Source organism: Ixodes scapularis, unplaced genomic scaffold (genome assembly GCF_016920785.2).
Source record: "Ixodes scapularis isolate PalLabHiFi unplaced genomic scaffold, ASM1692078v2 PGA_scaffold10__122_contigs__length_95168666, whole genome shotgun sequence".
NCBI lineage: Eukaryota > Metazoa > Arthropoda > Arachnida > Ixodida > Ixodidae > Ixodes > Ixodes scapularis.
In genome coordinates, this window is record NW_024609836.1 from 45,044,000 (window position 1) to 45,071,475 (window position 27,476).

The 27,476-nt window shown below is 46.5% G+C and overlaps 1 protein-coding gene across 1 annotated transcript in view; it reads left to right on the forward strand.

Moving 5' to 3' along the window:
• The first annotated feature begins 532 nt into the window (after positions 1 to 532).
• The window catches only part of LOC120837335 (N-acetylated-alpha-linked acidic dipeptidase 2), a 43,233-nt gene continuing 16,289 nt past the window's right edge, over positions 533 to 27,476 (forward strand). Inside the window, exons 1-4 of the mRNA XM_040206600.3 lie at positions 533 to 593; positions 3,240 to 3,304; positions 5,261 to 5,342; positions 7,309 to 7,579. Of these exons, the coding sequence (XP_040062534.3) occupies positions 7,510 to 7,579 (70 nt within the window). The 5' untranslated portion in view covers positions 533 to 593; positions 3,240 to 3,304; positions 5,261 to 5,342; positions 7,309 to 7,509. The remainder of the gene's footprint in view (positions 594 to 3,239; positions 3,305 to 5,260; positions 5,343 to 7,308; positions 7,580 to 27,476) is intronic.

Consider the following 27,476-nt stretch of genomic DNA (forward strand, 5'->3'; position numbering starts at 1 on the left):
ACGAACACTTAGGAATCGACGAATTACCTGACGATCTCGACTAATCGTATGCCCCTCTACGTGAGCTGATTGGATGATTTGAGACGGTACGGAGCACGGTGCAGTGTTTGTAAACTCTTTTTTGTTTTCAAGTTTCCGTGTTTTCTTTTCTTTTTTTTACTATGATTTTAATGAGCTTTAAAGGCATTCGTCACAAAGGGATTTGAATTGCCCGTAAAACGGGAGCATGAATCACTAAAGACGAACGCTTTCTGTCTTTCTTTTTTTAAATTACATGCAGTTTATACAGTACAAAGTATATTTTGGCAACACGTGAAGATAGCATACTCGCGGACAACTTGCTGCGGCATTTCGGAAGAAGTGGAAACTGCGTGTGCCCAGTTTTGGTGACCGCTCAAGATAGGCAAGCTCACGTGTGCCATAGCTTTGATTGCGTAACCACAATATCTTGTCTGCAAATCCCTTGACTCCACAGACCTACTGCAAAACCTTTGACTGCATTTTTTTTTTCTTTTGAATTTTTTTCAGGAAGGGCCTTTCAGCCAAGTGCGTCGCCTTCCCTTTCCGGTTCTTTAAAACAAGTGGCGAGTTTGGTGAGAAATATATATCTATATTTTTTTAGGTAAGCTTACAAAAAGTGCTATCGGAAGCAGTAGCACTCTAAGAAATCTGGAGCGTCCCGTAAACTACTTGGGAGCATCGTAATCTAAACACTGAGATAATGATAAATAAAATGGCGGACAAAACGACACAAAACCTCCTTTGTGTCGTTTTGTTCGTTATTTTATTTCGCCTTGTCTCAAGTTTTAGATTACGATGTTTCCTAACCATCTCGCCTGCATACTTCCGCTCCTAATACTTGGGAGAACCGATCGCTGCACTCTATGGAGGGAGCTCGGCACGAAGCTGAAAACATGTCTAGATCAGGGGTATCTCGCGGAGGCGACCCGCGGAGGCGTACCGGCCGGCCCGTGACGACCGTGGTCTTTCCAGTGATGCCCGGATCGGGGCTTGTTTCTACCAACGCGCCCAATAAACAAGCGTAAAAAAAAAAAAAAAAGAGTCATTGCGACGCGCCCTAGATTAAGATTAGATTAAGAGAAAACAGCATCAAAACGCGGGTTATCGCGCCATATTATCTACTGTACATTGACATCGACAGCACTGCTACTCGTGGTTTCCGGCTTCGTGTCTGCGTAACTGCGTATATTGAATTCCTTTGCGTTTCCATGCATATCGTGCTTAGGGTCCTGTGTAACAATTCTTGCGTGTCATCATCAGATCTACGCATCTCACTAGTCTTCTGCCCTGCGTGAATATGCCAAAGGTTTCTATGGGCTTCGATGTATGTCTGCTGAGTTCACTAGGTCACAGTCGGTTTGTAATGTCATAATCTGCGACGCACCGTATTTGAATATAAAGTACGTGTATCGATCCAACTCACTTTTTTTAAGTATTTTGTTTTCGATTTTTATTTTTTTGTATTTTAACGGTTATTTAGGTTTGCTTATTTAGTGCTTTTTTTTTTATTTATTTGTTCTTATCTATTTTCCGTCCCTCGAGCCTCGACAGGTCCTCAGGCCCCTTAACCAAAACGCTTGGTGGTACCAAGCGTTTTGGTTCTAGATCTGTTCTAGATCTAAAGACTAGACTCTGTCGCACTGAGCGTGGTGAAACGCCACGCTCAGCACCGCAACGCAGACTGTTTTGGGGGATTCAAACATATTGTCGCGGATGGAAACAGATCGAAAAGCGTAATAACTGAAAATAAAGGTTTAGTCGGCGAACTTGGGCCAGAAACAAAAGATAAAATGAGCGTCGAAACAGCAGCATCGAACGTCGCCGCGTCGGCGTAACAGCTGGTTGGAGCAAGACTGCAAGCGAGCATGCGACTCGTCGTCGGGAGAGTCTGACTGAGTCGGCAAGGCCGCGCTCGGCTTTTTACCTACTGCACTAGGTATCTCGAATATTCGACCAGGAGTGTCCGCGAGTGAGCTAGGGTGAGACAGACACCGCAAGGTCATGTTGACCTCCTTTTCTTTTACGCTCGGTGTAAGAGTAAACTGGAATCTTCTAGGAGTACGTAAAAGCGTTCCTTCTCGGTCATGCGCGCGGCAATATTATCAACCTCGTCATTCACTGAGCTCCCCCTTCTGTAAAGTGAAGCGGTAGACTCTCACGATAAATTTGCGGAAGAGCAGACGCTTGAGTCTTTCTAGAGTGTAGCCTAAGCATAAATGTCCGTTTCGTATTGTTTTCATTTAAACATCAGTAAAAATTCACTGTGAATTGTTTTTGGAAAATTTTTTTAACAGATTAACTCATTTTTCTGACTTCACGCCACGGATGTAGAGCTGCTGTCGCTACTGCGCTTGCACAGACGCTTCGCTTGACTCGAGTCTGGTTTGTGCGCCTGTGCAATGCCCATACTGCAGGTGCGGGCGAACGAAGTTTTTTTTGTAAACAGAGTGCTGGTGCAGACATGTCCCTCCATGTCCCTAACGGCATGTAACAAGGAATTTTGTGACAGTTCCTAAAAAATGTCTTTCGAACGTCTTTTTCTTTTAAGTGTACTGCATTTTTGTTTGAATTTGTTTGTTTTAAATTTTATTTCGACAACTACATAGACATTTTCATCGCCTATTACCAGGGCGATAAATACTGAGTCGCTGAGCTGTGGACGCATGCGCAGTGTCTGATATACCGCACAGCAGAGCATTAGCGCATGCTCAGAACGCGTTCCACAGCCCAGCAGACAAAGATGGCAGCGCGCAGAAGGCGATTTTGGCAAAGGTCTATATCCCTTTTCACGATAAGTTGAACTGCAGCCGGCCCTGCGATCCGATTAGACAACTCAGCCGCGTAAAAGTGTATCGTCACGAAGCTCGTCGGCTTTGTACGTTCGCTATATCATCGAATAAACCGATCCCGCACTCCAGATGTGCCGTGATCCTGCGCTTTTTTGTGTGTGTGATTGGTTTAGTCGGCGATGGAAAACGCACAAAACGATGAGCGCCATGACGATGCACTTTTGGCTCTGTTTGATTGGCTCCTCAGGAGCGTAGTGTTGGCTGCGGTCGGACTTAATGTGAAACGGGGAGTGTCGCCCATACCCTTCTTCTTTTTTTATATGTAATACGACAGACTCCCTCATATTGCACTACGTTCGGAAACATCCTGACTGAATTCACGATTTTCTTTTTAACAGCTGACAATATTTTGTATCGCAATATTCGCAGATTCAAGTCAATGGTAAAACTCTGCTGGATGCATGGACCAACGGAACACTGGATGAACCGCCGCGGCAAGTTGTGACGGTTACCGTGATCCCTCGATCGTTGGGTTCCTGCTTGGGGCTGTGATTACGCGGAAACCACTCGTTCGTTGCAGCAAAACAAAACGAAGGCCACTTTTTGACGTGCAATTGGTACGCCTCTCTTTTCACGCGCAGTGTAACGGAGATTGCAGAGGCAAATTTTGGATGCAAAGAAAACGTTTCTAATGCATTAGAACACTCCTTTTCACAAAAAACAACCGCTGATGTCAGTCCGTGCGTACGTTTGTCAGCCCCATGTATGACGTCACGAAAATAGCGGGGTGGTGAAAAGGAGTTATCGTGTTTACAGATTTCAGATTCAATTTCTCACCACGGCGGCGGGAAAGAGGGGGATAGGGTGACGCGTGCTGAGGTCAGCACTTCTGACCAATACGAGCGTCGCACAGCCGGCGCGGAGCCAGAGACGAGCAGGCGCCGTGCCGCTTTGAAATGCGGCCCAGCTCAGTGGCCACTCCGGCGATGGATGTGGTTCTTTCCACGAGTGATAAAGGGGTGAAATACGATTGAAAACGGGTCATAAATGATTAGAAATGGGTTATAAACGAATGGAAATGAGTAATAAACGACATGAAAGCGGTGGTAAACGACTGGCAAGGGATCCTGGATGAATGGAAAGAGGTGAGAAAGAATCAATGCTAACGCATTTCCATCGGGTGAATGCCCTTTTTTCTTACATAGTCGGCCACCGGTACCTAGTCTGCGCATGTTGCCTAGTCCGCATCATGAAAATATACACAGCACACCTTGACAAATGCCTACTTTGTTATCTCACAAAGAAGCTTGTGCCATACTTATATCATCATGCACATACTATGTCGCCCACAAAATACGTCGTCTCGTTATAATGAACGATCTAGGAAAAAGGGATCCTTGTAAGCGAGCTCCCGCTAGCAAAGCAAATCTCTAGCGTACGGTCTACTCAAAGTTAATATTTATAGCCCATACTGCGTAAGATTTTAACTTTTCGACATATATGATAATATTTGAAATCAAAATAACAACATGCTTCGAAGTTCGAGGTGATAGTGCTTAGTGAGCACGGCGCTCACGGGCTCGGAATTTTAACACAGATGGCATTTTTGATTCCAGCCTGACCTGCGTTTTGTCGTTTGATGATACCTTTTCATGGTTCGCTCTTCGTATGGTGTGAACAAGAGCCTAATATTAATAGAAGATTTTTGTTTCTGTCAATAACTTTCTGTTCCGCGGGAGATCAAACTGATGTTCTGTGACAGCACCCTTTTTTCTCTCTCTCTCTTTCTTTCTTTTTCTATTCCTATCTTTCTTTTTCTCTCTCTTTCTTCTTCTCTTGAATACGTTAAGTATAGACCGACACTCTGTTTACAAACAAGCCCGCGTTTGCCCACACCAGGTGTGGGCACTGCGCGTGCGCACAAACCGAATTCGGGAGGAGTGAAGCATCTGCGCATGCGCAGTGCCGTCGACAGCGCCACCGCAGCGGCGTGACGTCAGGGCCGCGTGTTGGTCTATACACTCTAAACAAATGCAAGAACGTCGACGCCCCCGCTTGAGCACTTTGCTTCTTAACAAGTCCGAGAGAGCCAAAGACTTTAACACATACATGCAAACACACACACAAATATAAACTTAAAGTGCGAGGTCATACTGTATTCTCTGCGCTTGGTTGATTTTTCATATGCTAGCATACGCAAGTAAAGATTGCGAACGCCGTGAACGGCGTTCGCAAGATTTGTACTACGGCGAACGCCGTGGTAGACTTTATTTCTTTATTTTAATTCCAATTACTTTATTCACGAAGTGACTAGAATCATTCTTGTCACTTCAGATCGCAGTGATTGGCCCTTGGAGTGTTCCTCGGGGGAGTGTGCCATACTCTGTTCAGCCTAGATTGGCGTCTTAATAAGCTAACTATTTGTTTTACGCGTCCTTTTGTGAACACAGGCCCAGGCTTCTTAGCGGAGGGAAGGACTACGCTCCTTTCGCATTCCTTGCCGGGATTCCTGCCATTGACATCGCCTTCAGCGTGAGTGTTGCTGCTTGCATTCAATATTATAAATATTCATCTTGCACGTACAAATTAGCTGTTTTCACTGCATGCAAGTCTGCGAAGTAAATAAGAAGTGTATAGGGTGCCATCATTTAATGTGGTTAACTTAGAAAGTATACAAGCAAAAATGCATCACTGAAGTATTAAAACAAATTATTCACAATATTTATCAGGCCAAATTCAGGTTTAAAATAAAATTGTGTGTTAACTAGTTTTAATCGGTTGCAGGCCGTTGTAATGCTATATCCCGTGAAGCCTTTGAAACTGCGTCGACAAATTGAGTCACTAAAGTAAGATGAAAACATCTTTTACTCTCTTGACTAAAGTGAGAACAAACTGACCAGTCAACATTTTAATTTTAGCTGAACCTATCAGCCCACCTGGTACTCCGAAGGCTTATTTAGCCTTCCAGCTTAAGTAAGATGATTTAAGGGAGCGCTTACTTCCAGCTAAATTAAACATTTTGTCTAATGATAGTGTTCAGCTGCATCAAACGCATGAGCTGAACTGTGAATTACGTCAAATTGGGACGTTCATTCGGACTTAAATATTTAGCCAAATTGATGCATCGGCCAAACATCATCTGAATTGAGATGGAGACATCACACGACCGCGAATCGTCGCACCCTCGCGTTCACCTGTCAGTAACTCTACAGTGACCAACTAATCTTGATAGAGTGACAAACAGAGCATTCCTCTTCGCCGACAAAAGAAAATTATCTCTTGGGCGAGCCCAGTCCGTTAGATTGTTGTCAGTTGCTGACACCCCAAAAATAAGTACCTTTTAAGCAAGCGGAACCATAATATGAATGATTCATCGGTTTTTCGCAAAGACTGCGAATAAAGTTCAAAATAATGTTTTGATCTGCGTCACTTGTCAACGTCACTTGCCAAAAGTAATTGATTACAATCACAGTTACTCTTGGCTTAAAGAAATCAATTAGATTACTTAATCTCTTGAGAAGAAAGGTAATTGACCGTTACTTGAAAGAGTAACCGTTACTTTTGAACTTCAAAGGTTAAAAGCGAAATATTTTCCTGTCGGTTTGAAAACGGGTCTTTTGCACTGTCTCTTATCGGATTATAATCACCGAACAATAAATTACATAAATCAACCAATCAATCAGTCAATTTCTTTCTCTCCGATTTTGGTAAACAATATTCCTGTCGGAAACTTGGTTCGAGAATTCTTTGGTAGGAAACTTGTGCTAGCAAAGAGCGCCATCAGGAAGGGAAGAAAAAAATAGTGACGGTTACAGGTTATTTTAGCACCTCCCAAAGTAATCAGGTTACTCTTGCAATTATTTCCTAATACGTGTAATAAAAATTGCAAAATTAAGAAAAGATTTGATTACAAGCAATTTGATCAGTTGTAACGAGTGCCGTACTTTAGTCAACATAGTCTGCCTTGAAATGACGACTGGTGTCTCCGCTTTTGATGGGAGATTTACCTAGTGCAGTACAACGAACTTTTTGTATTTGACGTGCATCGGTGATTACACTGATTACACGGGTGTAGGCCGATCTGATACTGATTCAGATCAAAACATGTGGGGGTGTGGATTCAACTGGAGGCACTGACTAAACTATGCTTAGAGTGTCGGCACTCAGTGTCCCAACTTTTTTTATGGGCGCCGCCATTACGGTGCTTAGTGCAGAGCTCGAGCACCATCTAGATCCACACTAGCAATGAACGACACCTAGGTTCTACAGTATGCGTTTGCGCCAGCTGGTCGTCTGCTTGTAAGGCAAGGCGATGCCATCTTGGATTGTGTTTCTTCGCACCATTCCCCCAAATATATATGATAACATTATTCAGTTGCTCTCCCAGACTTCCGTCGACGACGCACGAGGTCGCCTGCTTATAAGGCAAGGCGACGCCATGTTGGATGGAGTTTCTTTGCTCAGCTTTCTCAAAGTATATATCCGGATGCTTTCCCAGACTCCCGGCGACGACGCGCAAGGTCCGGCCGGTAACCACCCGGCATACGGCACTACGTACGACCGGCTTGACTTCGTGGAGCAGTTTCTGGACCCGGGTCTCAAGAGCCAGAAGCTGTGCGCCCAGCTGACGGGCTCCCTGGCTCAGCTGTGGGCCGACGCCGCCCTGCTGCCCTATGACCTGCCCCAGCTGGCCAGGGACATGAGGATGGCACTCGCGCAGCTCGACAGAAGACATCAAGCACAGCTCAGGACGCTGCGACTCTCCTTAGGTTCGTCGCACAATTCAACACCAATTTAGTCGCACCAGACTCTTTCTACAGTGCCTCAATGTTGTTTGACTGGCTCAATACCACCTAAAAGTCAAGAACAGCTCGGGACACAGAGACTCACCTTAGGTCGGTACTAATCAACGCTAATCATGAGTTCAAAGCTAATTGTGTTGCTGGGCTGGCTCAATACCAGTTAGACATGGGCGCACCAACCAGGGGGGCAAGGAGCGCCTTGCCCCCCCCCCCCCCCCCAGTTCTCAGAGTGTGTGTGTGTGTGTGTGGGGGGGGGGGGGGGGGGCAAGGCATGTGTTTTGCCCCTCCTGAAACAGCCGTCACTGGGCAGGGCAAACACCGGCCGGCGGCGCCCGAGGGATGCCAAGGGCACCGCCCCCCGGCCCTGGGGGGAGGGGGGGGGGGGGGGAACGGGGAGAAGGTGGAGGTCTGGTTTGCCCCCCACTCAAAATCTAGTTGGTACGCCACTGCAATTAGAAGACACGGCCTGTGCATGACGCCATCGTTTGTGGATCCTCGATCTACCCCAAGCGGCAAACGCTGAAGCCCTCGTCTGCTAGCGGAGCCACCATCTTGCCTCCCATTTTATGCAGTCGTTTATGAGCTGTTTACGAAGTCGTTTAGGTTCACCACCCGTAGAATGACGCGGAATAGCTTTAAGAACACACAGCGCACGCGTTCTGTCAAGTGTACGTTTGCTTTCGGCGCTTGGTCAGGAGGCCAAAGGTAAAATGGTGACCGCGGTCAGGAAAAGGCGGCACAGTGCCTTTCCAAAGGTTGTCGTCACTCTGGTAAGGCGCGGACAGCAAGGAACATTGATGCAACCCTTTTCAAAAGTACGCGCCAGTTATAGCTGCTACGGCACCGATTATCCTAGTCGCCCATTGTTTTATCAAGTACTCCGAGCATATGTTGGACTCCAGGACTGCGTCAGCGTTCGGCGTGAACTCGGCTTAGCTTCTATTGGACACGAGTGCTGACGTCAGCTTTTGGCGAGAACTCGGATCCAATCACACGCTTTGCGCATAAGAACTGGGACCGCCAATGTGGCTTGATGGAGTTTTGAAAAAGGTCTATTACAGTTTCGCGATGGACGTCACACCCTAGACTGAGGGACTACATAGTCCGTTGAAGGTTAAGAAAAGTAGGACAGGCTGCTCCCGTAAAGCCCTCCACTCTTTACACTTAAGCAGAGCGAACGTTGGAGAGGAGACGAGGGGAAAGGAGGAAACTCCCAATCACGGCAAGAGAACTATTTCGGAGGGCCTCGTCCGGCCATACTAAACCAACAACAGACTACGCCCTAGCTGAAAGGAAAGAAAAAAAAAAGTAAGTCTTCATGTGAGACTTTTGTGTCTTCCATTCATCCATCGTGGACCTCTTGTTTTCATTATTTCCTCGGCTATGCCTTCACCTCTGGACATACGTTTACCCGTTTCTGCAACTTACAAAAAAGTAGGGAAGTTACATTCGAGTTTCTTTAGCATATATCGCGTAGTTTGGAAGTTATACGGCCGTGCGAGGGGTTACCACTGAACGCCATAGACGAATCTGTCGCTACCAAGCGCGTCCTGACCGTGAGCTTTGACCGACGCTAAGCGTATTCTAAGAAATCTGAAGTGACTATACTCACCTGCGAAGCACTTGCGGAGCCAGTCACTGCAAACTACGGAGAAAGCTCGGCGAGTGAGGAGGCTGAAAATACGTCTAGACCAAGAAGAAAAAAAAAATACGACAAATTGCTTGGCAATAGACAGATCTCACCAAGCGTTCCACGCATGCGTGACGCCGCCATAACTGTACACTGTTAGCAAGTCCCGTGTATTTGGCGAATATTTGGGGTGAAAAACACGCCATTTACACAAATTACCATAAATTTACACGATGAGTAACGGATAATTCGTTCAGAAATCATGCGAGCTTGTAAAAAACGTGTTTTGGTTCGGTCTTACACGCATAACCGTGTAGCCGACCTCGAAAACACGCATCGCCCCCGTCGACGACCGCGGCATTGCCGGCTATCGAAGCACCGGAATGCTTGGGGACACACTTAGAAAGGACCGTCGAGACAAATGCCGCGGAAAGAAACATGTCTCGGAGACAGATATGCACCAAAAGCAATTGCGCCATGTCGCAGGACGTTGGCGAAACCCACGCTTACCGGGCTCGCCGCCATCTTCTGGTCGATGGCAATGCGGCTTGCTTCATGTCGCCCATGTTTGTATTTAGTTTAGGGGTCCTGATAACAGTTTCTTAGACACCACAAATAAAGTTATGGGTCTAATTATTCGTTCCAAACAGTTAAAATGAATATAAAAAGCGTGTCCTCGATGTGAGCACGTGACATTGCAGTTGGTTTCGTTTTTGCTTCAACCTTCAACTGCAAGCGATCTGGCGATTTGGCCACGGCGCAAGCGCAACGCCGACGTACGCTGGAAGCAAGCGCCGGTTGGCTTTCGTTGTTTTTGTTCGACCGAAGAAAATCTGGCAAGTACGCATGGCGTCGCTACTGTTTTGGTTTGACGGGACGCGAGAAGCTTCGCATAGAGCTTCGGAGTTTGCGAGCACATAGTTAAGACGTGACCGGAGAAGTGCCCCTGTGATGTTCCTGGAAGACGGAAAGTAGCATTTGTAATCGTCGTGTGTGCTTTGAAAGCGAAGAGAGTCACAGGGTCCACGAGTTCGCAACCACAAGCCAAGGTTCACGACAGCGCGGCGTTGACTTCGGCGATCTCGTTCTGTTTGGTGCAACCCGGCGATGCGAAAAAGAGCTGAAACATTCGTCGTGTGTGGTGCGGTGCTTTGTATTCCGGGTCTGTTTGAACCACGCTTTTAACACGGAGCGCAAATTGTTTGTTGCGTGGTGGAGGTTCAACGGGTACAGTCCCGTCGTCGTCAGCTGATCCGGTCCAGCTGGTCCGGGAGGGCGCAGCGAGCGTTTTTAAAAGTAAATCTTCCCTCGTTCCGTTTCGAACTGTGGAAGTATCCCGACACATACCGTGAGTAAGAAGCAGCGGGCGTTTTCAACAAAATTACGTTGTTTTAATTGAATAATGGACTCCGGATTGTTGTCTTAAATCTGCCGTTTTTTATGCTTCGTGTTGGACTGCGTTTGCATAGCGACGCACACCGCTCGAGTATGATTCGGTCCTGCAACGAGTTTGTTGCGGCAATCATGCGGCGTGAATAAATAAGGGCAAGGTTTCCTACCTGCCCACAGATGCATGTACTGAGACCATTTTTTATGTTGTGAACGTAGTGCTCTTTCTTTATTTTGGAAGACGCGTTGGTGCATTTATTATGGTACAATCACTTGAGAGTTGAGAAATTAGAGAGCGAGCAAGCTTTCTCAACTTTGTCTCTTTCTCTCTGGCACTGCCCTGTTTCAGTTTCAGTAGGCATATCTACAAGCAGGTACAAACTGCTCTAAAGCAGGTAAAAAACGGGAAGCTTAGTACGGTGCGGACTCCGTGTTTCGCGCTTTTCGCAAGGTGACAGGGTAAATGCTTTTGTGAGATATGCGGAATATGCAAGCGATTTTGTTACGCTCGTCGTTTGCGTCTCTCCAGCAAAACGAATAAGATGATCTACTACAAAGGCGCAATCACAAGCCAAGATTTAAGATAGCAGTCGTTTGCTTCGGTGATCCGTGTAGCTGTATTTTACCCTGCTCTCTGCAACACCGTGTCATGACGAAGAGCTGGAATGGTCACGGTTTGTGCTGGCCTCCCGGTTGACAGAAACCCACGTCGCCCGCATCGGCACCGAGTGCGCTTGGGCTGTTGATGCTCCAGCCTTTCATCCGCGGCTTGTCGCCAGCTCATCCTGCTGCTCAACGGTGAGGAAGCGGCGAGAGTAACCTCGGAAGTGAATGTGAATCCTCGTTCATTCAGTTATCCGGTGTCAAAGTGGGGAAGATGTCCAACGTGTACTGAGGGCGGGAACTACGAGCGTTTTGCCTTGCTTTTATAACCGAAACCAGAACAACGAGATATCTGCCTTGCGTACTCTAAAATGACGGAAGCAATAAGTTTCAACAGGTCGAGTACGTCACCGGGGATGTAGGCGAGACGGTGCACACTGTTTAAACGCTTGCAGTATCCACGAGTGGTACCAGGAAAGCGACGTCAACAGAGAAGGAGCTCGCGATTCAGCATAATACACTGCTATGGGCCCGTGTATCTTCAAAGTTCGGGGTGGTGGCAGTATAAAAAAAAAGACGCATCAGCGCCCCACACCAGTGTTCACGAATAACACCGGTCACAAACTCCCAAGCCCCACCGCTCTTCTCGACACCGACACGACATACGACAACAAACTGCATCAAAACGCCCCAAAAGTGAAGGCGTCTGCTCCCGTACTGCAACTGCGGCAACTAGCGGAAGTGAAGTGTTGGGCGGATGTCCGGATGTCCTTCACAAAAATATATAAAAAATGCTTTGCGCAAGGATCATTTTCATTTATTATTGTATACGTAATGACAAAATCCCAATAATTTGTTTTTCTATCTGATTCATGCTAGTCGGACTGCTCATAACACTGGTCAAGCAAGAAAGTAACAAAAATTTGAACTTTTTCATGACCGGTTTAAGATTTATTGTTAACATATCATTATTTATTGCAACGGACTAACATTATAGATTTTGCCTCCATACTTTTTAAATGCAAACAGTTCTAACACACGGCTGTCCATTGCGCCGTGTTTTGTGTATTCTTCTATAAATCTGTAATGGTCAGTGACCAAGGAGCTCACCCCCACATGTCAAGCTTATATTCGCCGCGGGGAGAAATGGATATCGAGTAGGAAGTGTCGGGCGTTGTGTCGGTTGTTGTGTTTGTGTATATGTCGGTGCCGTGTAGCTGTGTGCTGTGTTGCCTGCGTTGTATGTAGGGTTGCTGTGTGGCCGTGGTCGTTCCCAGTGTTAACAGACTCGTCTTTTTTTTTAAAACAGGCTGCTAGAAATCTCGATAGGTGGCGCAAGTTACCGCCCAATTCTAAATAGTTTGCTCAAGTTATTTATCCATGTGAGTTCGGCATTCGTTTTTTTCTTTTTTTGTCTAGCGGCTCGTTGAAGCTATTGACGCCGCCGACCGCCGACAACACACGTACGTACCTTTGCAAGTAGCTACGTCCGCCGCTTGGAGACTTTACTGTGTATAAAAGACATCGAACGAGAACTAACGCGCCCTGTGTGCTTTCAATTCGGCTGAAAGGCGCGCGGCTCGCTGGGCTCGTCTCTCGCCTGTTCTCGGCCGCTGGCCGCCATGCTTCATAAGGAACACGCTCGAAACGGTTTTGCGGAAGGCAGACACGGTGTAGCGTGTTAAGTTTACACAGCAACTCATGTGTAGACGAAAAACACAGATGGCCTCGTGTAAAACGAACACGTTTCGACGTGTCCGCTATGGGACAACGGTTTACACGTCTGGGCGTGTTATTTTTGCTAACAGTGTAGTTCGTAGGAGGCAGACACAGGGGTTTCCCCAGGATTCTAACCAAGGGGATTACGAGACGGAATGTCCAACGAGCCTGAATGTCCAACGAGACGGAAGATCCAATAATGGATATTCAGGCACGTTGGACATTCAGGCTCGTTGGACATTCCGTCTCGGTTGGATCTTTCGTCTCGATGGACATTCAGGCTCGTTGGACATTCCGTCTCGGTTGGATCTTTCGTCTCGATGGACATTCAGGCTCGTTGTGTATTCCGTCTCGGTTGGATCTTTCGTCTCGTTGGACATTCAGGCACGTTGGACATTCCGTCTCGGCAGTCACGTGCTAGAATAATTTTCCTTCTTAAATGTACAAACTTGTGTGCATATTTAGTCCGCGTTCCTTCAGGCATTGCTGTAGTTTCATCATACTAAAATGTCGTGCCACAAAAGCCGACGTTGACGGACCGACAAAGAAACAGAGCAGACAAAAATATTATAATTTCATCTATATGAAGGCTTGGTGGTTATTTAGCTGAGTGCCGATGCGCAGCTATGTACCAATCGGTTAGAGGTGTCGATTGTACGACGCCAAACGCTCCTTTGATATTAAGATTTCGAATGTTTGGAATGTTCCGATGACATAGGTCAGTCAGTTTGAAATATATAATAGGGATGCAATGTCTGGGTATTCTAGTGCATCGCAAGTCTATGAAAGCCGCGCTTCAAATCACAGGGATTTCTAGTACAGTCCTCATCCCTGCCCATTTCGATTTATATAGATGAGCTACATACGGAGACCCGCATTGTAAACACATGACCGCCCGCCAGCGCCTCTGACTATGCGCAGAGTCAATATTTATTTTTTTAAAAGGAGCTCTGGGGGCTGTGGGTGCGAGGCATCGAGAGTTTGCAAAAGCGTAGTTTCCCACTAATAAAAAAAATATAGATTTTTTTTTAAATTAAATCTACATCTAACGCGTCTATAAATGCATGGGGGGGGGGGGGGGTGTGACCCGACAATTCCTGAGTAAATGCAGAACAATTGTGTGGATTTGCCAAATTTTTATTTTTGTTCGTTTATCTCTGGAACAGACAACTACTCACTGTACGCTGCAGTCGTCAGCAGTTTACATACGCATGCATTCCCTGCATATAGGTTTGTATGTCAGTGAGTAGAGCGATAATACTAGTATCAAGCAGTGCGCAAATTTTTTTTTTTTTTTTGGCATGTGACATGCATAGTGGTTTTCAGAAGCCCATGTAATTTAACTGGCTTCTGGAAGCACTCCAAAGCTCGCCATGCTGTCGAGGTAGTTCATGACGTCTTGGTAGGTAGGAGCTTGACCGCTGACAAAGGACGCTTACGCATCTGTCTCGGCGTGCAGCAGAAGGTTCACACCCGGATGTACTAATAGCCGACATCATGTGTGAATATAACAATAGAGCGTTTCACGTGGCTTTCTATTCTTGCAGAAGAAGCATATTGCACCACAAATCCAGTCACTTCGTCGAAATTCCATTGGTCTCTGTACAACTGGAAGAAAGACAATTCGTCGAATAGGGCAATAGACCGATGTCACCAAGCGAACTGCGCTGGCGCCCGCATTCCGGAAGTGGTGCCGCCGCCATGCTACTTGTAGTCAGGCTGCGCGTACGTACATCATCATACATTATCATTTGGCACGCCCCGGTATCACCTTGATTCTCTTCCATGTTTTTACTTCATAAGATTGTGTTGTTTGTGATGCCTTACTTTCCTCAGCAAGTGCAGAAAAGCAGTTCAGTCGTCTTATCGCTTTAGAATCGCTTTGTCGTCTGCTTCGTCGTCGTCTGCTTCTTCGTCTTCGTGAACGCGTGAGCACACTGCCGTTCACGGGGTAATCTCACTGCGGCCGCGGAAAAAACGAAACAAAAAAACAACGGCGCCACTACTCGAGCATTCCGACTCCTCAGACGTCTCAATTACCTTGCAAACAAGTGAACATCTAGTGCAATAGCAAAGAACAAGAAAATTCGAGGGACCATCGGCTTGGTGTAGCACCACGGAACAGCATCAAATGTGATGAAAAACTGAGCTTGGTGGTGCTCAGTCTTGTGCGTAACGTTTAATCAGTCATCAAGTAAGAGCAGCTAAACAGACTTTCTCGGTCAGCGATAGTTTTCTAGAAGTTGTTTTATTCTGGTTGACAGCCTGTGCGACAGGATGCAGATGAACTGCGGGAGAAGCCTGCACACAAAGAACTGATCTACAGAAAGGCCATGCCTGACGCGCCGTAATAACTGGCATCTATCAAAAAGAAGCAACCATGCCAGATACCTGAAAGCTTGGGGTGGAGATGATTTTTCGTGCACAGTTTCTATTCAGTTTTATTTTGTTTGCGCAAGATCCGAACGCTAACAGTCGCCCGACAGGGTAAGCTTTTTTCTGCGGTCTCGACTGGTGCTAGTGCAGAAGGGATCAGTAACACCAGCTTAATAGACCACCACAAAATGGATGAGGTTCGTTTGTTACATTTTTGGCGGTAATTACGTCTTGCGCTTCTAAATTTCATTATGTAATGTTTCCGCGTTGGTATCGAAAACAAAATGAAGGCTGCTTCCGAAGAAAAGTTGTTTTATATCAAGTTGTGCATATCGGGAATCGCTGCTCTCTTTTAGTGATTGTCCTGATCGTTTGAAGCAGAGTTGTGTTTGAAACATGTCGTCGCAATAACAGTTATAACCACCAAAATACACGGAGTAAGAAGTGTATTTAAAACGGCCTTCGCGAAGCAGTGCGGAGGTCCTATTTGAGATAGACCAACGAATAGGCCGCTACGGAGCAAATGATCAGAGAGATTCCAGCTACGGGACACTTCGGCACGCTCTATGTCTCGTGCCCTGTAATCTTACATATTTTAGCTGACGTGCAATAATGGATATAAATTATGAAGCGAATCGCGAAACAAATCGTAAAACGTTATTTTTCCTGCCGCTCTGTCCGGCTCTGTCGACCTTTCTTTGACATGCTTCTTTCTTGCGGGAATACATAATATCCGAGGCCTTTTTGCCTGGTGCTGTTATTATAGCTCCGTGGCATACAACATGTGAAGCCACCGATTGAAAACCATGAGTCAGCACCTGGCTAAAAGTCTCGTGCTAACCCAAAAATTTCCAAACTCCGGGCGTACAATGCGCACCGACGCGGCCGGAAAACTAGGGAGAACTACAGGTACCAGAATGCACCGCGGCAGCGGTGGCGTCGCGCAACTCCTCGTGAGATCGGTCTATTCGCCCTAGGCCGATTCGCCGAATGAAGAATGGGGCGAAAGTGCCCGTTTGTCGAACTGTCTAAAAAGAATTGATTAGGGTTGGGTGTGTAGTTTTCCGGTGACAGGGGGGGTCAACAATGAGACCTTCTTTCCAATAAAAGAGGGGATGACAAATGCAGCTCTCAGAATTGGCAAGGGTCCGATAGTGAATCGTACCCGGGTTATTCAAGATGATAAAAGTCGGGTTCTTCGTGAATATGTTCACCCGCAACTCTAGCATTATGGAACTTGGGAAGACCGAGCGAGGGGCTGACTTCCTTATACCATGGTCATATGTGCACTTGTAATGTGCGCAAATGTATAAATCACGGTCGCACTGTCGCAGCGGCTCTATGACAGAGTTAGAACCAGTTGAAATCCGATGGCAGCCTTGGTATGCTACCTGGGCACGTATCGGTGCGATTACTGCATGTCACGTGACCGGAAAAGGCATAAACGACGGAAGCCAATCCTAAAAAGTATTGATTATTAATGTTGCCTACTTGTTGCTTAAAGGGCAACTCCACTCAAAAAGTCGACCCTATCGAAATGACTGATATCGCTTTAGGAGGTCAAAATACGGTCATACCCAAAATATCACGTCAAATCGACGCCGCGTTACCGATTAAAACCAATATTAAAGATGTTCTCCCGGCTCGGTTAGCGGCCCGAAAGCGGGTGAGCAACGCTGGCACCGGGTGAGCTAGTGAAGCAACACTGGGCAATGACGTAGGTCTAGTCCTACGCTCTCGTACGGACGCCGCGAACGCTTCGTTTCCCGTGGCATTCTGCGATTCTGCTGACGGCACGAGGTGTTTACCACATTATTCTGTGTTCTCCTATTTTTATTAGCGTCCAGGCAGTTCCTTTAATTCCAGCATTGCTTCCGCGACAGCGCGGAAGAGAGCGAAGCGGTGCTGCTCGCTCACGCGCGCGTCGTGGAGCCGGAGAGATTCGCCGGTCTCGCGTTGGGCAATGTCGATCAGGATTTGTAGTGCTGTGGGTTGTACCAACAACCCGGTGCGCAACTCGGAGCTGCGGTTCCACCAATTCCCAAGAGACCGGAAGAGGCACAAGGTGTGGGTCGGTGCCGTTCGCCGGATAGACTTCGGAAGACCGTTGACTCCGAGCTCCAACGCGAAGCTCTGCTCCCAGCACTTTACGTCAGACGCCTACATACGGGATCTGCGGCTGCTGGCTTTTGCGGGTTTCACCACGAAACAGGCGTCTTTGAAGAACGATGCGGTGCCGTCGCTGTTCGCGTACCGTTCGCCGGCTGCCCCAGCACGATCGGCCGGACGCAGCAGGTCGCGGCTGATCTAACTAGCGTGCACATAAAGGCACCTTGGCTTTAACAACTTAGACCACTTGTGGATAGATCTGTCCATCTATCTCCCACTATTTCGTTTTCTCGGTCCGCGCGCAAGAAACAAATACAGTCACGCTGCGCCGGCACCGACCGCGTCATATTTATAGCAGTCGGATTCGCTTTTCGGCCGGCAAATTTATAAATACACACTAAAAATTACTACATTTGGTGCATATTAACAAAGTGAAGCGGTAAAAAAAGAAAATGTGCATCTAACCTTCTGTTTTGAAACTGCACGTGCGACTGAGCCGACCTCGTCGGCGCGTCGGCTCAGCGCGGGACTAGAACTAGGTCATGCCGACGACGCGCCACTAGTATCAGTGTTGCCAAGCTGCTTCAACCGGTAGTTTCGGTTTCGCCGTGCCGCCGGACCGATTCTTGCATTCGCGATATCTACAAAACTATACGCACTACCGAAAAACAAATTATATCTCGTGATTCAGGGTCGCCGGCTTCGACTAAACAGATCATAAACCAGAAATGGTAAAAATGGAGTGGAGTTGCCCTTTAATACATGGTTCACTGCGACAGCAATCGCTTTGGTGGCCGAAGAATGCGAAACTAATCGTCGCGATAAGCGTCAATGTGCCGAATCCTCTGGACAATCACCGGACGAAAGCTCACCACTTGAGGACTTTACCTGCACAAAGGCTTAATGAAAGGAACGTTGTATTCTATCACTAATTTTAATATGAGGATCGAATTTCTGATTCTGGGGACCGAGAAGTCCAATCAGAAATGTCTAAAACTTTGATGCTCGTTTTGCAAAAAAAAAAGAAGAAAAGAAAAACTACAATTTAGTGTAATTACGCATACTACACCGACTTCACAGAACAATATAGATTATACTAAAAATTCAATCCGGCGTTTTTCTCCCATGCGAGGGACATCATCTTTGCGGGACTAGGGACACAAATAAGAAAAATACAGCAACTCGTACAATACGGAAAAACGGTGGCTGAGGATAAGCAGGATTAACGATTCTAAAAACTCTCGTGGGTCCCACATTTGTTTCCGCTCCAGAGAAAGGACCCTTCTAAAATAAAACCCGTGACAGATTGCCAATAGTCAACGAGTTCGGTCTTTTATCTTGTAGCATGTGTGACCTTTTAAACGTTATTTTTTTAAACTTTAGAAATCATCTTTATATTTAGGTATATAAAACGAACAATAAATACATTGTTTTGGGGGGTTTATGAAGTGTGCAAATACACGAGCGTAATTTTAATTTCATTTTGGGGACTTCACAGAAGCAACGTCAGAGGGACAAGCTCACCGGCACACCAATACAGCCGTGCATCAAAAATCCCGGTACTGAAAAGCCCGGTGCCGAAGCGAACACATACCGAAATGATCGTGTACCGATATCTCCGCACCGAAATGTCCGGTTCCCCATTTCATCGAACGCATTTTTCACCGCCGTAACTATCAGTAGTCCTACAATTCAACAAAGAAATGTCTTCTAAATTCTTTGCAAGGTTCATTCTATATCAGTTGGATATTCAGACTCGTTGGACATTCAGGCTCGTTGGACATTCCGTCTCGGTTGGATCTTTCGTCTCGTTGGATATACAGGCACGTTGGACATTCCGTCTCGTTTGGATCTTTCGTCTCGATGGACATTGAGGCTCGTTGGACATTCCGTCTCGATTGGACCTTTCGTCTCGTTGGATATACAGGCACGTTGGACATTCCGTCTCGGTTGGATCTTTCGTCTGGATGGACATTGAGGCTCGTTGGACATTCCGTCTCGGTTGGATCTTTCGTCTCGTTGGATATACAGGCACGTTGGACATTCCGTCTCGGTTGGATCTTCCGTCTCGATGGACATTGAGGCTCGTTGGACATTCCGTCTCGGTTGGATCTTTCGTCTCGTTGGATATACAGGCACGTTGGAAATTCCGTCTCGGTTGGATCTTTCGTCTCGATGGACATTGAGGCTCGTTGGACATTCCGTCTCGATTGGACCTTTCGTCTCGTTGTACATTCCGTCTCGCCTGTCACGTGACCGATTGGACATTCAGGCTCGTTGGACATTCAGTCTCGTTGGACATTCAGGGCATAAGCGACCAGGGGGGGGGGGGTGTCCCAATGGCGAGGAGGGGGGGGGGGGGGGAGGCGAGGCGAGGCTAGATAAAATATAAAGCTGTTCCTTTTTTAGTCCGCTAGCTAAATTACAGACGTCTATTAACCAAATGCTCATACCCGTAATGTATGTTTCCCTTTCTCTATATATACAGCTGAGAGGTGGTGTTTTCTACTTAATCTGAAAAAAATAATTTCATTTTATTTTTTCCTTTTTTTTTAGATTTAAGGGGGGGGGGGGGGGTCCAGGAAAACTGGGGGGGTCTCAACCCCCCCTCAGGGGGGTCTAGGGAAATCCCTGGGCAGACACCAGTTCACGAGACAGCTCATGCCGCCTCGTGCTCTGCTCGCGCAGGCCTCCAGCAGGGTTCTCGCGCGTGCAGAAAGACTACTGCTCCCACGATGCATGTCGGCAGCGGTGGCGTACTCAAACTAGCTGTGAGATCGGTCTATTGTGTTGCGTACGTGAAACGTTCTAGCGTCACAAACGTTTAGCGATACTCGGAGCCTCCAAACGCCAGACGCCTGCAGGCGTCTGGCGTTTGTACATTTGTACAAACATTTGTACACTCGATAGAACAACTATCGAGTGTACAAACATTTGTACACTCGATAGTTGTTCCTATAATGAAGCGATACTACCGCTAGGAGGACTGATAAACCTGGCTATCTTCCAGGGCCGTCCATACTCTCGAACTTCTCTCGTTCAGCGCGCGCAGGGGCACAGGTGGTCGAGCTCCTCCTCGCCTGCTCCTCTGGTCACATGACATTCCCGTTAACCAATCAGGGTAGAGAACCTCACTCCTCTCCTACCCGTCAACCAATCAGTGTCGAGCCTCGTGGCCACGCTTTTATCCGGGCTTCACCTTTCGGGTCTTCACGAAATGCCGAACACCTAGCCAAATGACGTTTCACGTTAAAACAGTCTGGGCTGTGACAATCAGCATGTTTCAGCATACTCACTGCCACAGCGCAGATCGTTTTCTTTTTTATTTCTAAACATAACTCCGTTTCTTTTCTCAAAATGGTTAACAAAAAGTAGACGCTTTATATTTTTTTTGTAGAATCTATAGATTGAATATATGTACTTTGCACGTGAAATCAGTACATTTAGCGCATTTTACACCCGTCTCATCTTCACTTCGGTGCATGTTTTTACACCATGCACACGGCAGCGACAATTTACAGAAACCTAGTCCAATCATTTTTTTTTTCTTTTTCGCGGCGCTCTTTTCACGTTTTGTGAAAAAACAAAATGCAATACCTGTTTCCCGGAACTGAAGCCGAAGAGATCAACCCGTGAAAATAACGCATCGAAAAACCCAACCATAGGTTGCAGTCGCTGCAGCACCTAGAATAGCAACACGACGGGACAAAATTAGGACGCTCTCATTTTGTGACGTTAGTGTGGCGCATTAATAACAACACACGCTTACCGGCAGGGATAGAGCGGGCGACCAACTCGAGGGACGTATTACCGCCAAGCACAACCATCCAGGTCACGTCTCATTAAGGGTATAATCCTTTATCCTAGATACAAGCCCGGTATTCTGCGGGCCTGCCACCAGCCTCTACCACAATCTCAACTCTTTCTCTTTTTTCTTTTTTTTTTTTTGGGGGGGGGGGGGGGGAGGAGGAAGGGAAAATGGGGGGCGGTGATATTTGTTTTTTGTGTTTCTTTTTCTTTTTTGTCTGATGTAGGGCGTTTTTCGCGCTATGTTTAGCTAGGAGAATTTGCAGAGTGAATGCATGTGCTTTCCCTTGCTTAAACAAATTGGTAACACTCGTCGACTACGTCTTCACTGCATGGTCAATAACAATTTAAGAAAGGCAGGGCGTGGCCAGTTCTGAACATCTCATGATCGCTCCGTAGCCTATCAAATTGCGGGATTATCTGACAAGAATTTCGGAGGACCAATCACGAAGCAGGAAGCTTAAACGTCATAATTAGGATTCCCTATTTTCGGAGTTATTTTTCGTCAAAATCGGGGGGCGGGGGGGGGGGGGGGGGGGGGGGGGACATTTTTTGCTGAAAATTTGAAGTTTATCGGAGTTTACTTTTGTTTGATTCCCAATTTTACGAGATTTTGAGTTTAATTTCGCAATGTTTCCTATTAAAAATAAATAAATAAATAAATAATACCCGGGCGTAAACGTATGTTAGATTTTAAAAAAGCGCGCTTGTATCAATTAAATATTTCTTTTTTCAGCTGAATTTGGCGTTGGTGCCATTTCCATTGGCAATAGTAATTTGTCACACGCCAAAGGTGAACGCAAGTGTTGCTCCGATAGAGGTCGATATCTTAAGATCAATCAACTCCTAAAGGTAGTCGCTGGGAAGCTCGGTATTCATCCCGTCCTATTCCATCACCCTACGGCAGCGTGAGGTGGACTGGTAAATGATGCAACAGAGATGTTTCAACTGCACCTTTTCACCATTTCATGCCATCCGTATGGTCCGTAGCTTTCACTGTTACAGAAACACAACCTCTCCTTCTTCTAAGGGGAAAATAGTATATGGCACAAACTGGAAATCAAAACAGCGACGTTCGTCGTGACCCGAAAGTACAATGACCTGTTGTCCTGAAGGAACTTTAACGAGATAAGCGGCAGGACCCCTTTCGACAATGGTCCGCAATTTGAAAGATAACTGTGGTGGCAGTTTCCCAGGACCATTGATCCTGTGCGCTGATCACACTTAAATGTAAAATATCGATTTTCTTTCTAGAAAGGGGGGGGGGGGGGGGGGGAGGGGGGGGGCACATCAAAATTTTAAGTTTATCAAATTAATTCGAATTGACTACCGGCAGGTGTTTCTCGAAGTTTTCTTCTTCTTTTTTTCGGATCCATTTGAAAACACGGAATCCTCTATTCCATCTCGTGACTTGCGTGCGGCAGATGCAAAAGCACAGGCGTAAGCGCGTGGCTTTTATATCTGCTTTCCTTTCACGAGCACCCGTGAAAGGAGAGCAAATTTCGATGACATGTGCCCGCGCCTATGCCTTTACGTTTGGTAAAGGCATAGGCGCCCTGGCTACGTGCCTCCCCCCCCCCCCACCCCCCCCTCCCCGAAGTTTTCTATTTTGCTGGGGCCTCCTCTCCACCCCTCCGCCTCATACAGCATTTTGTCATGGGCGGGCCGTCCCCGAAACCATATCCTGGCTACGTGCCTACTGTAATATTTTTTTAATGATTTCTTTTTTTGTTGTTGTTGTAAACGTAGGCATTTTTGTAGTTAAAAAATAAATTGAACTTTGACGAGTTTCGCCAAAAACTCGAAGGTTTGTTGAACCAATAGAACCTCAGGATTGACGGGAGTTCGCGACGTTCTTACAAAAAACTATATCAATATCGTCGGGATGTAAACGGAGGTGCGATTATTGACGCAGAGAAAAAGCGGGCAGGCGGAGTGATATTCTGCAGAGCTACTCAGTTTTGGGGAAAAAAATGAAGGGAAAACACAAAAAGGGGGACGACGACGGACGGACTCCCACTTCCCTAATAAGTACGTCAACAGACTCGCCGAAACATTCATTCACTCCGTTCGCGTCTCTGTTTTCCCTTTGCAAATAAAGGAGGAGAACTTAACAACGCGCGTGATCAGTTCGTAAGTTTTACACGTTTTCGCATCCAACGCGTTGGAGGATATTCAGCACGTACAAAACACACAAAAAAAAAACGCTCATTGCAGTGTGCTGTTTTACCTTTTTCAAATTAAAACACAAACATTGTAGTTCTCAAAGTGTCCGCTCCCCCTGCGCACACGCAGTCTTCTTAACCTACTCGCAGTCAGTCTTGGGCAGTAACTAGTTAAAGTTTACGCGTTACCGGTAACCAGAGATTTTCTTTCACTAACGTCTAGCTGTAACTCGTTAGTGCTTAGTGAAAATAGGTTGTAACTGTAACAGGGTTACTATTTTTCGAAAGTAGCTGTAAACAGTCATGTCGTTACCTCTCAGATTTTTTTGCAAAAATACTGAAAAGACGAACACCAAATCGTCTAGCCACTCATGAGAGACTCCCAAGTCCTGATACCGGAAGGGCACAGCAAAAACTGCTGCAGAAACCGTCGGGAGCACGAGGAAAAAAAATAATAATAATAAATTGTGGGTGACCCTGCTTGGCCAAGCCGATCTCGCCAACCGGGAGGATGGGGACGTTTGCATCCGTACCCGCCGTATATGGTACCACGCACAGCGAACGCAGATATAACAAAGTGCAGAAACTCTTAAGCGTTTCTCCTTTCTTCGTTTGGCGAAGGGAGCGAGTGCCTTTCGCGAAGGACAGTTTTTGGTGATCGTCGCCCCAAACGCGCGCAGGCATACGGCACAAACGATTTTCCGAACCTCGGCTTTTTTCTGCCAAACATACGTTTCCTTCCCCTCTAATTTCAATCGTTCAACTCCCAGATTCACTCTTGCGGGGTCTTGACCTTAAACCCGTTTGCCCTGCCTTCCGGTTTTTTTTTTTTTTTTTTTTTTTTTTTTTTGCAATTTATTTATTGCTTCTGTTTCCCATTACCCGTTTGTTGTACCCCATTGCTCTGCTTTTCGGGTGCCGTCATTTGAGAAAGAGTGTTCGATCGAAGCGTCTGCGTCGTTCTGCTTGTTTGTTTCCTCTTGAAAATGAGAGACCGCCCTCAGCCAGGACGAGGGGCCCTTGGCATCAGCTGATTTATAGATATTCACGTCGGGAGCTTTCCAGGTGGTCTCTTCTAGTTGGGGTGGTGAGATGGAGGAGAGCAAACGTGTCTGATCTGGTTAGGTAGTGGCGGAGAAAAGATCGCAACAGCCGTTTAGAATTCTACACGCAGTGGTCGTTTTCACCTCGATCAGTGCTTTTTCTGCACCACTGTCATGTTCAGCGGGTTCGGCGGAGGAATGTTGCCGGAACATTGCTCTCCATGTTTTCAAGAGAAGCTTTGTGTTTCATACCACGCAGTCGAAAACGCACGCAGTCGAAAGCAATTCGACCGACAAGTTAATTGGGGTGGCATAAGAAAACATCTAGATTGCAAGATATATCACATTATTATTGACTTCACATTGCACTGGTTTTTTATTCCTTCCGTCTAATTTTCTTTTACCAAAGAAATTCGAGATTAAAATTCACCGATTGTACACTCGCCACCATGATTAAATATACCCTAGATCTAGACGCGTGCTGTTATATTAGTGTATACCTTATGGGTGGTCGCACTTATTTTAATGCTCTTCGTGGATCATCAGCAGGTATCTGCTAGCTCAAAATTTTCGAAAAACTAAAGTCGGCTGTGACTTTGCCAAAAAAAAACTATATAAATGTTTTATCATATTGTGGATTAACCCCAATACTGCCTTAAATTATGATCTTGTACAGGGAGCTAGCTATTCATGGTAAAAAAATTAAATAGGGAAAACCAAACATGTGAATATATTGATTATTGGGAAAATCCTAGTTCCTGAAAAAATCTGATTCACTACCGTGAACCACACCATGCATGTCTTATGAAAAATTTATGCTAATTTAAAGGCTAATTAAGGAAGGTTCATTTTGAATGTTTTCTTATATATTTTGTGTACTAACGACGAAGTAACGTTGTTTCTTTAGCAAAGTAATTGTAACAAGTTATTTCTTCAATTTAGCAACTGTAACTGTAGCAGGGTTCCTTTTTTTACACGAGTAACTGTAACCGTAACACTGTTACATTGCAGCAATAACGTGCCCATGATTGCTTGCAGTGACCCTATGCGGAGGGCAAGTCGTCTGCTTTCTTGCGCAAGAGTTCCAGAGACGTCTGAAAGACGCTGAGCTCTGATTGGCTCTCATTGAAGGATGGTAGAAAGACCCCAAAGGCAAGCTGCCTTGAGGTCTGCCCACTACCCTTCATTCAGAACCAATCAGAGCTCAACGTTCGTACGTTCCCATAACCCCTGCAGAAGAAGCAGATGAACTTACACTACGCATAGATTGCAGTGAGAGTCCATCTCAAACCATGGTGAGCGTTTGCAACCTAATGGCGGACGCCTCCTGCGGAGATTGATCGTAAGCGCGAATGCGCCGCGTTTTCGCGTGCCGAGGAGCAGAGCAGGCGGAAAGGCTAGGTGGCGCAAGCTACCCCCCGTTACAAAGGGTAGAGCAATTAATATCCATCCATTCATCCAGGCGGAGACGTTCGCAGACGATCAACGCTTTCGGCACCTCCTCGCAGCTCGTATAGCAAACGCGGCCCATAACCCCGATCGAGCAGTCGGAAACCCTCTTGAATCTATAGGCGCACTACAAGTAGGTAGCAAGTAGGTATACCTACTAGCTACCTACTTGTAGTGTGCCTATAACTTTACGAAGGTTTCCGACTGCTCGATCGGGGTTATGGGCCGCGTTCGCAATATGAGCTGTAAGAACTAGTTGAAAGTGTTGACTGTGTGTAAGCGTCTCCAGCCTTTGCTCAGCCTGTACCGCAGGAGGCGTCGGCCATTGAATTGCAAAAGCTCTTCATAGTTTGAGCTGCTCCATCGTTTAAGTCTAGTTTCTCTACCTACCTGTGGTGGGGGCGTTTCTCATTTGAGCTTGTCATTGTTTCAACCTTCTCATTGGACCTTCTCAAACCGGCCATTCTCAAAACTTTCCTCTACGTGTGGCCAGCCACATTTAATATGTTCTTGTTACATCTTTCGCGTTTCATTCTAAAACATAAAATAAAAAGTTAAATGAGAGCATTTTGAGGCGTCGGTGTTATGGCTTGGTCATCGCATAGCCCCGAAGAAGCTTCTTCGAAATCCGGTAGGGTCACGCTGCATTTTGGAGTGACAGCGAGTCCACCAGAAAGATATGGGACGCGGCAGGCCGCATACTCCTTTTACTCGCGATAAGCCTCTGCGGGCCTTTACGGCCGCTGGAGATCCGTCTTTCGAATGGAACTGTCACTAAGACGAATTGGTGCACAATGCGAGCTAGCGCTGACTTTATTTTCATACAGTGAGCTGAGATTCATCACTTCGTCAACGAGGCAATCGGAATCGAAACCATGCCACTCCTCTCCATGGCCAAAGAGGCCCCATAATTCTATGCGCGCCATGTTGCATCGAGGGGTTTTTGGAAGTGTAATCTATCCCGACGCCTGCCCGTTTCGATCTGGATCAGCATCGTACCGGCCTACGGTCGCGTGTATCACTACTGTGGGATGCAGGTTAAAGACCCCAGGCTAACAATTGTAGTGCACTGGCTAAATTTCACATCTACAGTGGTTAACAGTGTCGCCATGTTTCGGCAGACTAACTCCTCGCTGTATAAACGACTAACCACTGGTTACTTTTTGTCATACTTCTCCTTCATTTATCAAAATTCCGAACACGTAATGCCCCCCCTCCCCCCCCCCCCCCCCCCACGGGAATATTCTCTGCCTTTGGCAGAGTGCATATACAATTTTGCAAACGTCTACACACTTTTTTTTTTTCGCTTTGTCATTGTTTGCGTTTCTTGCGTAGATTGCAGCGATTGACTCTCCCAGGCACTTTGAGGGAAAGTATAGACGCCCTAGATTTCTTCGAGTATGTATACGCGCGAGTCCAGAGCGACCCACCCCTTAGTGCCCCAGTTGATCCTCAAACATATTACTTTCTTTTTATAAGAAAATGAGGACTACACGGCCCGTCGTTTGAACACCCGTCCACTAGCACGCGTCCCATGCCTTCCGCCGTGCTTTGACTGAGCTGCTCAAGGTACC